Below are 14,341 nucleotides of genomic sequence, written 5' to 3'. Positions count from 1 at the left end.
TGAACATGGAAAATGATTGTGCTGATGGGACATCCTTGTACTAGGGACACATTCTTGTTATGACTGCTTTAACTGTTATGTTAAATATTTTTTGTGTGTTTTGCTTTAATCTTAATGTTAAGATAACTAATGGAACTTGCTAGTAACCTCTGATTTTTGACTTTGAAAATCATTGTCAAGTGGAACGCGTAATACAAAAAAGACAAAAATTGTCTTTATAAACTACAGAATATAGGACTACTAAATCAATTTAGCACTGCTGACTGTTATATTCTTGTAGTAACATGAATTGAACTTTACAATTGTCAATATAATGGAATTTTATACGGCTGACATACAAGTGAGAGGTTTAGCTAGCTATAAAACCAGTCTAAATCAACTATGTTCTACGTAAGAAAATGCCTGTACCAAGTCAGGAAAATGACAGTTGTTGTCAATTAGTTTGATGTGTTTGAGCATATGATTTTGCCATTTGATTTGGGATTTTTTAAATTATCCTCGGAGTTCATTGTTTTTGTGATTTTACTTTTTACAGGACCTGGACTTGCATTCATAGCATACCCAAAAGCCGTGACAAAATTACCTGGAGCGCCAATTTGGTCATGTATCTTTTTTCTTATGGTAATATTGTTGGGACTTGATAGCCAGGTAAACATTGTCTTAATTTAATTTATTTTATAACAAATTTCTTCTGTAATGTTCAGATACATATATTTTAAATTAAAAAAAAATCTTTATCAATGTTGACTTTTTAACTATGATATTTGTCCATTTTGCACTAAAAGTTGGGACAAGTGTTATCGTTTATGACCATAATTGAATCAAGATGAATCAAGAGGGTTAGTTGTATTTGCCTCTATCTTACGAGAATTGACCTGAAACCTGGATGAAATAGTACCACAGAAACACAAAAAAATAGAAAAAAAAACCATCTGTAAGTGCGAGTTTCTTTTTTGGGCATACATTATAGATCCAAATGAATTTTTCCAATTACATATTGTAAGGAGAAAAGAAATATAATTGATGTAACAATTGAGCGAGGCATAACAGTTATAATTTGGCATTGATTGGAGTTTAACCAGTATATACAAAATGAAGATACATATATATGAATATATTAATATATTTAATTATTAGTTTGTTGGTGTGGAAGGTGTCGTCACTGCTGTTGTGGACCAATGGCCAGGCTATCTAAGGAAAGGATATAGAAGAGAGGTTTTCATTGGTTGTATTTGTATACTAAACTTTTTCGTTGGAATTCCCATGGTGATGAATGTATGTACATTTTCATTGTTATAAACTTCTCCTTCCACTGACAATAACAAAAACTTTTTCAAATTCTCTAATGTTAAATATATTTAATCTCAATATTCCGAAAAATAAATCATCAATATTGAGTTCAATTTATTAAGGACCGTTTTGGGCTTTATTGTTGATTCCTCGTTCACTACAGACCCCAAAATTAATATGAAAAAAAAGTTTGTAGAATTTTGGAATTTGTTTTGCTAAATTTCAATCGATATGTAATTGTTTTTGGTAACACGATGGAACATTGAGCAGTTATCAATTATTTGAGCAAAATATTTCTAAGAATCATTATGCTTTTTGTTCTACATTTATAATCAAAGTCAACCACAAAAGTAATCCTTTGTTTTTACTCTTTTCAGGGCGGAATGTATGTTTTCCAATTGTTTGATTATTATTCAGGAAGTCGAATCATTCTTTTTGTTGGCGCCTTTGAGTGCATTGCAATTGCATGGATATATGGTAAAGAATTTCTTTGTTGTATCAGAATTGGGAACGTATTCAAATTTAATTCACATTTTATATATATATATATATGTATTTATATAAATTAAAATTTTCACTTGAGATCATTCAGAAATGTTTAAGAAATTTATTTGCATCCTGTCTCAGACTTTCTGTCTTGTATTATCATCTCATGAAAGTAATCCAACTCATAGATAGAAAATAAACTGACAACGCAATGGCTAAAAATAACCAGACATCCAGACAAATAATAGTACAGAAGACACAACATAGAAAACTAAAGACTAAGCAACACGAACCCCACTAAAATCTTGGGGTGATCTCAGGTGCTCTGGAAGGGTAAGCAGATCCTGCTCCACATGTGGCACCCGTCGTGTTGCTTATGTTATTACAAATCCGGTAAATAATCTAATTCAAAATATATATTGATGACGTGTATTTTATTGAACCATTATTCATCATTATACATGTAAATTTAGAATCTAATTTGAATTTTAATTGTATTTCAGGAATTCGACGTTTCTATGATAACATTCAAATGATGTTAGGCTTTAAAATTAATCCATATATGATGATCTGTTGGACCGTTATGGCACCAGCTTTCTGTATGGTAATAAAATAACCGTTTTTAAACAATAAGCATCCACTGCCTAAGTTAAGACTTAAAAAAAAGTGGATGATTCTATATTTTTGAATGAACCGGATGAAATTATAATTAATAATACTACAGTGAAACCTGACTAAAACGAATCCTGTATAAACCGAAAACCTGTATAAACCAAACATGTTCGTAAGCACCTGTGCGTTGTGAACCTGATAGAACCGAACATCGACCAAAACCGAACAAAATCTTAAGTACCGAAGAGGTTCGGTTCAAACAGGTTTCACTGTATTACCAAAGATTTGCGTCATGTACATTTGTATCAGAAAAGATTTTGTAACTTGCAAAATTTTAAACAAGATTTTCTATACTATCTGTGGAACAGCCATTTGATCCAAAAACATTTTGTTATCAAATTTGAATTTAAATTGACACTCTTTCGTAGTAACCGGAATGACTGAAACTCAAATTTGCTTTCTAAAATCCAAGCACGTTCATCCGAATAAACAATTTGAATTGGAAATTAAAACCTTTATATGTTATCAAGATAAATCACTGGCATTTCTCGAGTACGTGCAAGTTGATGTCATCTTATTGAAGGCAAAACTTCCGACATTTGCTGATGAACAATTTTATGTTACCCCGATAAGAATTGAAAAATAAATTAGTTTCCACTTTTTCTGAAATGTCACAAAAACCAATCGGATTTAAAGTTTTTTTCATGACACCACTCCTTATCATGGTTATACTTTGTTGAAACTCACAGCGAACAGGGGCGATCAGTTCTAGTGTTGGAGGGAGCTTTAACTAGAGCTAAAAACTGTCGACTAGTTTAACTTTCAAATAAGATTGGATAAACATGTCCAATGATTTTGGGGTTTCTTAAGAAAATGTGAGGACTTTGTTTTCGTAACTGTAGTCTTCACAGACAATTTTCTTTTTAAAATTTTTTTTTTTGTAAATAAGGCCGTTAGTTTTCTCGTTTGAATTGTTTTATATTGTCATATCGGGGCCTTTTATAGCTGACTATGCGGTATGGGATTTGCTCATCGTTGAAGGCAGTAAGGTGACCTATAGTTGTTAATGTCTGTGTCACTTTGGTCTCTTGTGGACAGTTGTCTCATTGGTATTCATACAACATCTTCTTTTTTATAAGTCTACACAATATTTATTATTTCATTTACGTTACCGAGTTAACTGCACGTTTCGGCAATCGAGGTCTCTTCATGAATGTTCGAGGCCAAAATATCTGAAAAACCAGAACCGTATATAAACGTTGTAGAGCCGCTAAAAACAAACGGGTAAATTCAATCATATGAGTTATATCTTAAGTTCATGCTTAACACTGTTTCGAATGCAATAGGAAAAAAAAACCTCGACAATTCTCAAAATATTCCTTTTTAATATTTATTTGAATAAAGAGTTAAACCCTTTTTTGTTTAAATGTTTTTTATTTACAAAATCGCTTTTTTTTTATATTTTAGGCTATTTTTATTATGAGTACAATTAATTACTCAGAATTGACTTATGGTAGACCATCAGGGGACTACATTTATCCACAGTGGGCTATTGCAATCGGATGGAGTATGGCTGCTTTTGCCGCTGTCTTCATTCCTGGTATGGTACCGTTCCAGATATGGAGATATGGTCTGAAACCAAGTGTAAGTTACTATCCTTATGGCTAACATATCAATAAAATATTGCAATTTCAAACTTAATCCCCTTTTATCTATTGAATTGAAAAGGGGGGAGGCGAATTTCCTTTTGTTTTTGGAAACCTCGAAAATGTATTAATAGAAGATCGATAAATACATTTCATAACAAACTTTTTATAAAAGTATAATAACACAACGTTAAAATATCTAGAAGAGGCTGTAGATATTAAATTTTTCACATAATTGTCAAGTGTCATAACAGTCAATGTCTCAAAAGATTTAAATTGTAATAATTCAATGAATTCTCTAAATGCTAAATCCAATCTTCATCTGTTGAAAAGAGTTATGGATAAATGAGCGAATATACCACATATGACCGTTATGCATTGCTTCCTGGCGTTAAGCAAAGAATAAATATTAAAATATATGTGATGTAATCAAGAAGTCAAGACGACAAATTGTTTTAAATCTCACAATGAAAAAATTTGCTTTAGACTTGAATTTTAGTTTATTGAAGTACCTTTTATCTAATTTTTTAAAAAATACTATAAATTGTAGAAATATTTGAATTAGCTCTTGCTGCAATACAGCTTTTTAATGTGTTCATTCGGCGTAAAGCAAACACCGATCAATCAATCGATCAAAATAGATAAGGGGTCTCCTGCTGAATCTTCATCTTAATTGTATCCTCTTGTACAAACTTTATTGGAAATTAAGAGTTTAAAACTGTATACTTGGTTGATGTAACTGGTGTTCAATAGATAAATTCTTAAATTAAACACCTCCATCTAGAATAACATAACATAGTCCTTGTAAACAAATTCTCTGTTTCCCAGTTCTGTTTTCTTTTTTTCGTTTTCTTCTTTTTTTTAATATTAAAAGAAAACGTTTTTTGTTTGTTTATGGAAAAAATGGATGAAATGTTAATTTAATTAGCGTACATATTGTTTTATAGGAATATTACCTCTTACTAAAGCCTCAGGGATTAAAGGAGCATCAACTTAGACCACAGGACCGCGGAGAAATTAATTTAGACAATTTCAGAGATAGTTCATTAAGATATCGAGCTAATGATGTACCAATACACAACCTTGAAGCACAACCAAATCTTTATGAAAAGAGGGATGCTGGTCGAGAAAATCCAAGTTTTACGGGAGAACGATTGTGATCTAAGACATACCATAATGCTCAACTACCTAAATTTGCGAATATTGATTTTTATTTCTTATTCCATGTCATATCATAAATGATGACTGTATCAAATCTTGTTTATATATCTAATAAGATACAATACGCACAGTAAATATTGGGGATACACATTTTCAACGTATAGTATATGTGATAGGGAAATTATTGAAAAGATTTATGAAACATAAAAAAAACATATTTTGATTTTCTTTTCATCAATTTCAGATCAGTCTTTTTTAAATAATAAGATGTACCTATGTTATAATTTTTATATTTTACTTATAGTTGAATGAACTGCTTTGTGGTATGTGATTCCTGCTCGGTTCCTGACATTTTTGGTAAATGCTTAAATGGAAAATAGCATTCATTGCGTGTGCTTTTGAAAGGCGGGGTCGATCTTCTCCTCTTCTGACACCGGCGTAAAAGACAAGAGACATCAGTTTGTTTCCCTCACATACATTTTTTAACCAAAGCAAATTTTAAATTAGAAATGAAAATAAAAGTGGCCACTTACTCTTTCATGGAATATTAGGCAACAGTCTATAGAAAAACGTTTATTAGCTTTGCACTAGTTTTCCTCCATACCTGTCAGGTTACTTCTACATTACTGCTACCTGTCCCACAAAGTCTAGCTGACAAAACATATGGTAAGTTATCAATTGAACATTTAAAATTTCAAAAAAATGTAAAGAACTAAAAATAAGTAGTTTATCTGAAAATATTATAACAAAAGATTTATAATATTCTCTTTTTTAATTAGATTATAACTACACAAATATACACAGCTTTTGAATGTCAATCTACTTTTACCTAAATAAGAATTGAAAAATACTTTTGTTAAATCATTTCAGAATAAGCTTTTTTTTTCTATCTCTCTTTGAGTAAAACATGTTCACTTGTAAGTTCATTTTAAGTCACAACGATGCCATACTTATCAAACATTGATAAACTGTATATGTATGTGCAATATCTAAGTTATTAACATTTTATATCTATATATGGGTTTTAAAAATAGCTTGACTTAATGTGGCAATGTTTATTCTAAGCTGAACTTTTCAGGTATATCAATTTTTAACGAATTTCCACAATGATGATATATTATACATGTATTGTTTATTCACAATCGAAATATTATACATGTATTGTTTATTCAAAATCGAAATATTATACATGTGTTGAGTTTCCATTATGGAAATATCTTACATGTGTTGTCTACTTTATATCTAGTTTGTATTGTATCTAAATTCTTACACATAGATTTTTTTAACAATGTATCTTTATTATATAAAATATAAAGTGTTCATTTCTTATATCTTCTTTTTGAAAGAAATTCTTCTTTATATATAACATACAGGTAGATCTCAAAACAAAGCACTTATCAATGCATGCCAGTCTGAAAAGGTAATTTTGGTCTTAACGTCATCTAACAATCAGAACAATCAATTATTTAATCATGTCCTATCTAGCGGCAGTCTATTTCAAGATTGATCCACTGATGTTAATTCAGTACTAATCAGACAATTCGCATCAATCAGGTCAATACAATTGAGTAGCATTTCAGACAAGTCAGTATGATCCTGATGAGTTCACGTAACTCGCATCAATCAGGTCAATACAGTTGAGTAGCATTTCAGACAAGTTAGTATGATCCTGATGAGTTCATGTAACTCGCATCAATCAGGTCAATACAATTGAGTAGCATTTCAGACAAGTCAGTATGATCCTGATGAGTTCACGTAACTCGCATCAATCAGGTTAATACAATTGAGTAGCATTTCAGACAAGTCAGTATGATCCTGATGAGTTCACGTAACTCGCATCAATCAGGTCAATACAATTGAGTAGCATTACAGACAAGTCAGTATGATCCTGATGAGTTCACGTAACTCGCATCAATCAGGTCAATACAATTGAGTAGCATTTCAGACAAGTCAGTATGATCCTGATGAGTTCACGTAACTCGCATCAATCAGGTCAATACAATTGAGTAGCATTTCAGACAAGTCAGTATGATCCTGATGAGTTCACGTAACTCGCATCAATCAGGTCAATACAATTGAGTAGCATTTCAGACAAGTCAGTATGATCCTGATGAGTTCACGTAACTCGCATCAATCAGGTCAATACAATTGAGTAGTATCTCAAACAAGTCAGTATGATCCTGATGAGTTCACGTAACTCGCATCAATCAGGTCAATACAATTGAGTAGCATTTCAGACAAGTCAGTATGATCCTGATGAGTTCACGTAACTCGCATCAATCAGGTCAATACAATTGAGTAGCATTACAGACAAGTCAGTATGATCCTGATGAGTTCACGTAACTCGCATCAATCAGGTCAATACAATTGAGTAGCATTTCAGACAAGTCAGTATGATCCTGATGAGTTCACGTAACTCGCATCAATCAGGTCAATACAATTGAGTAGTATCTCAAACAAGTCAGTATGATCCTGATGAGTTCACGTAACTCGCATCAATCAGGTCAATACAATTGAGTAGCATTTCAGACAAGTCAGTATGATCCTGATGAGTTCACGTAACTCGCATCAATCAGGTCAATACAATTGAGTAGCATTTCAGACAAGTCAGTATGATCCTGATGGGTTCACGTAATTCACAATAACGTAGTAGTCTAAACAAATGCTGAATTCAAGAGAATAGTGTGAACAGTACTGATCATAATGCAGTGGATAAGTCTTAAAATTAACAGAAAGACTGTAAATAACTTAATAATCTTTAATTACAGGGGAAAATTTCATGGACTGAATTTTCGGCTCTCTCTCGACCCCATTTGCAAGTATGGTATTGAGAAACGATACCAGTCCGTCGGAAAGGAATGATAAATGACTGGCCTGTGTTAAAAGAGAGCAATATCTCTTGCACGTAAAAGACATCCTTGAAGATTTCAAAAAAGGGCAGGTTAATGCCGCTACAAGGCAGAACTCGCACCCGATAAGTAAAAAGGGATTGATATAAGTTGTATTAACTTGTTTTCCAATCCACTATAAATAAATACGTTTACTAAACTAAATTACTAGTAATATATTGTTCAGTCAATTTAGGTCTGTTTAAATTCAATTTTTTAACCATGTATGCGAAATATATTTCTCCCAAGTGATACGAAATTCCTGAGATTGTATTTCCTATCATGATTTCCTAGATAATGGTGAAAATCACCCCTTCGTAATTTTACGGACACTTTTACTGGTCGGTTGACTATTATGGAATATCCATTTCACAGATGATGATGTATATGTTTCTAATGTCGTTACTACATTCCCGTCCCCTTTTTCTGAATGTGACCAACGGAATAAGACTTGTAACCCGGATTTGTTTTTTCTCTATCAATTTATGAATTTCGAACAGCGGTATACTACTGTTGCCTTTATTTGTTACCGGGTTTGTACTAACATAAGCATCACGACGAGTGCAACATGTAGTACAGGATCTTTTTACCCTTCAGGAGCACCTAAGATAACCCTTAATTTTGGTTGTGGTTTGCGGTTTTTTTTCTATGTTGTGTTTTGTAAATGTGTTCTATTGTTTGTCTGTTGGCCATTTTCCTTTTAAGTCATTGCGTTGTCAGTTTATTTTCGACTTATGTGTTTGAATGTTCCTCTGGTATTAATTTTGTCGCCTCTATTTTACCAATGAAGTCGATCTGAAATATTTTGAAAGTAAAATTTAAAACTTCAGTTTTAGTTATTTCCTGAAATAACGATACCTTCAAATACAAATTTCACACTAACAAGTTGAAATAAGATAACTTTAAATATTGAAAAAAAAAACATTTGACAAACTGTGTTAAACATTTGAAACCCTTCTGACAGTGCCTTTTTAACAAAAAATTTATTCAGTAAAGTTTATATATCAGATAAAAAAAAGTGTTTACACATGGTCGACAGTCACACTAAAAGAGCACATGATTTCAGGATCGCCATCAGAGTTTGTATACAGTGACTTCACTATGACCATTGTTTCGCCAAGAGGAAACTGACTCACACGTTTTATCCATCCAGGATCAACATCAAGATCATTAGAAAAGATATCCGATGGTAACTCAACTTTAACTTCGATAGCTCCATCTTTAACTTGAACCAAAACATCTTCAGGGCACGAAAACTTTGGACGATTTTCTGAAATCATTCAACAAAACAAATGTAAATGCGTTCAAAATCGTTCTACGTAAATTAATTTTTTTAAAAAGAAATATGCGACCTTTTAAGAATTTGAAAAAAAAGTTCTTGTTTGATGGCAACTGAAATTCAGCCAACATTGGCGACGAAGTGGTTAACACCAATGCATATCATCCAGCTGTCTATTAATCTCCCTTTTCAACTTGCTAGTTATTTTTCAAATTTCAAATATTTTATTACACTACTGGCTGTGAACAGTGACCCTTAGCGCTTCAACAATGACGCTAAGGTTCCTCCCTGTGTTATCAATTGCTAATAAAACCAAGGGATTTGATTAACAAAACAGATCATACATTTATATTCTGTGTTAGGTGCATTTTACAAAGTATTCATACGAGCACACTTGCCGGTTATCTGCTCTAATGACCAGCTTTAACAGTGCATCTTTTAATTTTCGAATTAATCTATATCCCTGCAATACAAAAGTACATCTGAAGCATTAGGTTTTTCATATCCAGTATAAAAATAATCTAACGTTATTTGTTGTTTATACCACACTCATCTCCAATCTATTTGATATAATGGTTGTATAAACTATACTAACTTATACAAGAATGACCATCAGGTGCCAGAACAAGTCCTTGAGTCAGACATCCACATCTATAGGATCCCCAAGTGTTCTCACAATGTTCATCACATGGTTTTCCATCTCCGTAGCATTCGTTTATATCTGAAAATTAAATAACACTCTTGAGGTTTGTAATATTTTCGTATTCAAATATATTTATCAATAAGTTCCTATTGGGAAAGTGAGGTGTTTATGAGGAAAGTGTGAATCTATAGTTGTGAATACTTTTTCCTTTAAAAATGCACAAACCTTAAAAACAATAATTTTTGTATTGTGTATAAAAGAGGGACGAAAGATACCAGAGAGACAGTCAAACTCATCAATCGAAAATAAAATGGACAAACAGATAAATAACAGTACACACGACACAACATAAAAAAAACAAAGAACAAACACGAACCCCACCAAAAACTAGGGGCGATCTCAGCTGCTCCAGAAGGGTAAGTAGATCCTGCTCCACATGTTGCACCCGTCGTGTTGCTGTGATAACAAATCCGGTAAATAGTCTAATTCGGTAGGTCACATTCATGAAAGGGAAGGGGGTCGTAGTTAAGACGTAAGAAACATATCCGATATAATTTGTGAAACGGTTATTCCATAACGGTCAACCAACTCGTGATGGCGTCCGTAAAATTTACGAAGTGATGATTTCAACTTCACCATTAGGAACTCTTGGGTTAACAGTTTCTTGTTTGCAGCAACCCTCTATCAAGAAAATCATGATAGGAAATACAAGCACGGGAATATCGTATCAATTGGGAGATATATACACCGTATGCAGGTGCTGCTGTAATGTTGCTACTTAGAAATGGAAAGTTCACAATAAGAAAGCTGAAATCATCTCTTTTGTCGTAAAGTTTTGTTTTCAACCGACCCTCATTGTCAATTTCTAGATGTAAATCAAGATATGAGGCCGACTTAACTCTATCTGTTGTATCCTTTATCTGTAGTTCGATTGGATAGATGCGTTCAATATAGTCACCAAATTGAATCATTTAGTGAAAAAAACATCATCTATATAGTGGAAAGTAGAGTTAAAGGATATTGCTAAATTCTTATTTTTCTTCCTAAGAAGTTCTTGTATGAAGTCAGCCTCATAATAATAAAGAAACAAGTCGGCAAGAAGAGGGGGACAATTTGTTCCCATTGGAATGCAGACAGTCTGTTGACAAACACGTCCTCCGAACGTAACAAATATGTTGTCAATTAAGAAATCAAGCATCTTGATAATGTCAGTTTCAGAGAATTTTTTGTTTGAATCAGAGTGATTCTTTACAAAGTAAGATTTATCCCTCCCTAAGACAAGATACTTATATCTACGTTGGCCATTCTTTTTTATGAAACAAAGCAATACCAACTCTTTCAATTTGTCTTTTATTTTTGAATGTGGAATACTTGTGTTAAGTGTAGAAAAGTCAAATGTTTTAATACTTATACAAGATGAAAGAGGGTTAGATTATATGTACTCTAAGAGATCTTTGGAATTTATAAGTATACACATCTGATTTACGCCACCTCTAGAATAGGCAGTTTCACAATAATTTTGAAGCCCGTATTTGATTGCTGATAAAATAAATGTGAATAATTTAAAAAGAGGTTTCGTGGAGCACTTGGAAGACCCAGCAATATACCGTTGTTTGTAAGGACACTTATGTAGTTTAGGTATCCAATACAGTGATGGAAGATCCAGTTCTTCTATAAACTTAACCACATTAATGCTGTGGATATTTGTTTCCAACGAAATAACATAACAATCATATAAAAGAAAATGATTGGCTGAAAGTGTCATTGTATTAAGTGTCTACAGGATTATGGTTTGATGATATAGATATATTTTGGCTGTGGTAGAACTATCGAAAACTCGAAAATTGTTGGTTTCAGAGACCACAAGGAAAACAAAATGCTTAAGGTGAATATGTATGCTAAATAGAATAAATTCTGCTGCATTTGTAATTTTGTTACAAGTAGAAAATTTGGTTATATCAATATATTGGTAGCTTATCTTACTTATTACTTAGATATTCTAATTAACCAGTAAATCGTAAATCTGCAAAGGAAATATTTAAAGTGCACACTTAATTGTGAGTGATGTAAACATGCCTTAAAGTAAGCAATTAAAGGCATGGAAAAGATAATTAGAAACATTTGGAAAGAGAAATTATACAGCTTTATTTGAGCTGATGAATGAACAATTTTGTTTTATTTCAGACTGCAAAAGACGAAATCACATGGAGTACTAGTTCTTCACTTGGGTGAATCAATCAATTTACGGGAATAATTTCATCGGATATGTAGCAGATTAACAAGCCCTTATTCTTATCATTCCAAAGTTTGATATCTCTTTACTGATAGTATTTGATTATCACGTTCATGTGATTTTTAAAGAGTTAACTCACTTAGGTTGTCTGTACTCTCTTAACTGCATTGAAAAATGTAAAGTTATAAACTCTCCGGTTTATATAATCTGTTCATTCTATTTCGACTCTTTAAATTTCAGGAGTCTATTCTAAATTGAGATGAATTATTTGGCCTTCCAAATACTGTTTCGATCCCTAATCATAGGTTTGCACGTTGTTTTCAATTTATACTTATTTCGTTTGGGCTTGAATTATATGTTCACTCCGGTTTATAAAATCCGTTCATCATATTTCGACTCTTTAAAACTTTAAAATATTTGTGGTTTACCATCTTTGCCGCAAGTTTAATGTTTTCTGTTTGGTATTAAATTAATATAAAGATCCATTTGTTAAATCTTGTAATAAATTTATTTGACAATCGTCAATGGCAGTCAGCAGGGTTTAAGAACATCAGTTGTCCGACCTTTTAGTCAAATGCGTTTTTGTTCAAATTTTTTTTTTCTTCACATTTTTGGTCTTTTGGAAAATGTTTTTGCTATTTAGACCCCTCTACAACGAAATTTGTTTTACACAAATTTGGGGTTTTTATCCAACGCAATCATAGGCTTGAATGTTGTTTTCAATTTAGACTTGTTTCGTTTGGGCTTGTGTTAAATTTTTCCTCCGATCTATATAATCTGTTCATCCTATTTCGACTCTTTAAAATTCAAGAGTCTATCTAAAATTGAGGGTAAATTATATGGCCTTCCAAATACTGTTTCGATCCCTAACATCACTGAAGAGACATTAATTGTAAAACAAAATAGCACCTCATGTTGGTAGTTTACCATCTTTGCCGCAAGTTTACTGTTTTCTGTTTGGTATTAAATTAATATAAAGATCTATTTGTTAAATCTTGTGATAAATTTATTTGGCAATCGTCAATGGCAGTCAGAGGGTTTATCCAACGTAATCATAGGTTTGAACTTTGTTTTCAATTTAGACTTGTATACATATATATAAATATTGTCAATCTAATAATTTTATAGCCACCTACCGACACAATATTTCCTATCTGTATACAGCTCAAAACCTTTTCTACAAGAACAACTGTAAGACCCAATTGAATTTTCACAAAGATCTGCACAGAAATGATTCTGATATTTACATTCATCTAAATCTGAAATATTAAAATTAATAAACATAATATTTAGACACATATACATTTAGAAAAATTCAATGTACAAAATAATCTCAAGGTATCAAGGAAATATGAATGAGTGTTTACAAATGTAAAAAAAACAGATATCAGTTGAATTTAAACCAGACATGACATAATGAATTAGTGTGCTTTTACTGAAATCATTATAAGATAATACCACGTTTGTTATGGATCGAGAGAAGATGTGGATATACGTGAATGATACAGAAAGAGCACCACATTGTTTATACTGAGATCACTGCAAGATCTCAAAATTATTAATCAGTAGTAATATCAGTACGTTAGTCCATCGTCTGATTCTGAAAGATGTTGATTTTTATTCCAAGTATGCAAGAAGCAGTGATTTAAACAATAGTTAAATGGAAGCTTTTAAACAAATCCATTAAGTGAAAATAAAAGATTCCTTAACTTGTTAGCTTTATAAATAATATTATCATATGGTTGTTGCTAGTTATCTTTTTACATAAGGAGATATTTTAAGAATCATACTGCAAGGAGCCATCTTTACACGTTAAAATAAGATTTGAAAATTTAACTTTTTTAAGTTTTCACTATCGTTAAAATGCCATTTACAAAATTAATTTAAATTATACTGTCAATGATGGTCCACAACACTTTATATTGAGTGTCACATGAAAATGATACATCGCTGACTTTCCATTTGTCAAGCAGTTCTATATATTCCAATCGCATTTATTATAATGTGGGTTAGTAAACTCTACGGAAAAGACAACTATCTTTCCTGATTTGTTAAATTGTACTTAAAGTCATAAGAAACGAGTGACCGGTGAAAAATAATGTT

At 32.0% G+C, this 14,341-nt stretch overlaps 2 protein-coding genes across 3 annotated transcripts in view; one reads left to right on the top strand and one right to left on the bottom strand.

Moving 5' to 3' along the window:
• LOC139485216 (sodium- and chloride-dependent creatine transporter 1-like) overlaps positions 1 to 6,517 on the top strand; it is a 32,748-nt gene extending 26,231 nt beyond the window's left edge. For both annotated transcript variants that reach the window (XM_071269496.1, XM_071269497.1), the window contains exons 8-13: positions 536 to 648; positions 1,138 to 1,275; positions 1,668 to 1,767; positions 2,280 to 2,380; positions 3,856 to 4,032; positions 4,982 to 6,517. In XM_071269496.1, the coding sequence (XP_071125597.1) occupies positions 536 to 648; positions 1,138 to 1,275; positions 1,668 to 1,767; positions 2,280 to 2,380; positions 3,856 to 4,032; positions 4,982 to 5,194 (842 nt within the window). In that variant the 3' untranslated portion in view covers positions 5,195 to 6,517. The remainder of the gene's footprint in view (positions 1 to 535; positions 649 to 1,137; positions 1,276 to 1,667; positions 1,768 to 2,279; positions 2,381 to 3,855; positions 4,033 to 4,981) is intronic.
• Positions 6,518 to 8,969: 2,452 nt separating this feature from the next.
• Positions 8,970 to 14,341, bottom strand: part of LOC139485209 (fibrillin-3-like) — a 68,399-nt gene continuing 63,027 nt past the window's right edge. Inside the window, exons 21-23 of the mRNA XM_071269486.1 lie at positions 13,375 to 13,497; positions 9,958 to 10,083; positions 8,970 to 9,353 (exon numbers count right to left, since the gene is read on the bottom strand). Of these exons, the coding sequence (XP_071125587.1) occupies positions 9,106 to 9,353; positions 9,958 to 10,083; positions 13,375 to 13,497 (497 nt within the window). The 3' untranslated portion in view covers positions 8,970 to 9,105. The remainder of the gene's footprint in view (positions 9,354 to 9,957; positions 10,084 to 13,374; positions 13,498 to 14,341) is intronic.

The sequence above is a fragment of the Mytilus edulis genome, chromosome 8 (assembly GCF_963676685.1).
Source record: "Mytilus edulis chromosome 8, xbMytEdul2.2, whole genome shotgun sequence".
NCBI lineage: Eukaryota > Metazoa > Mollusca > Bivalvia > Mytilida > Mytilidae > Mytilus > Mytilus edulis.
The sequence above is the reverse complement of the archived record's forward strand: the minus strand, read 5'-3'. Positions and strand labels throughout refer to the sequence as shown.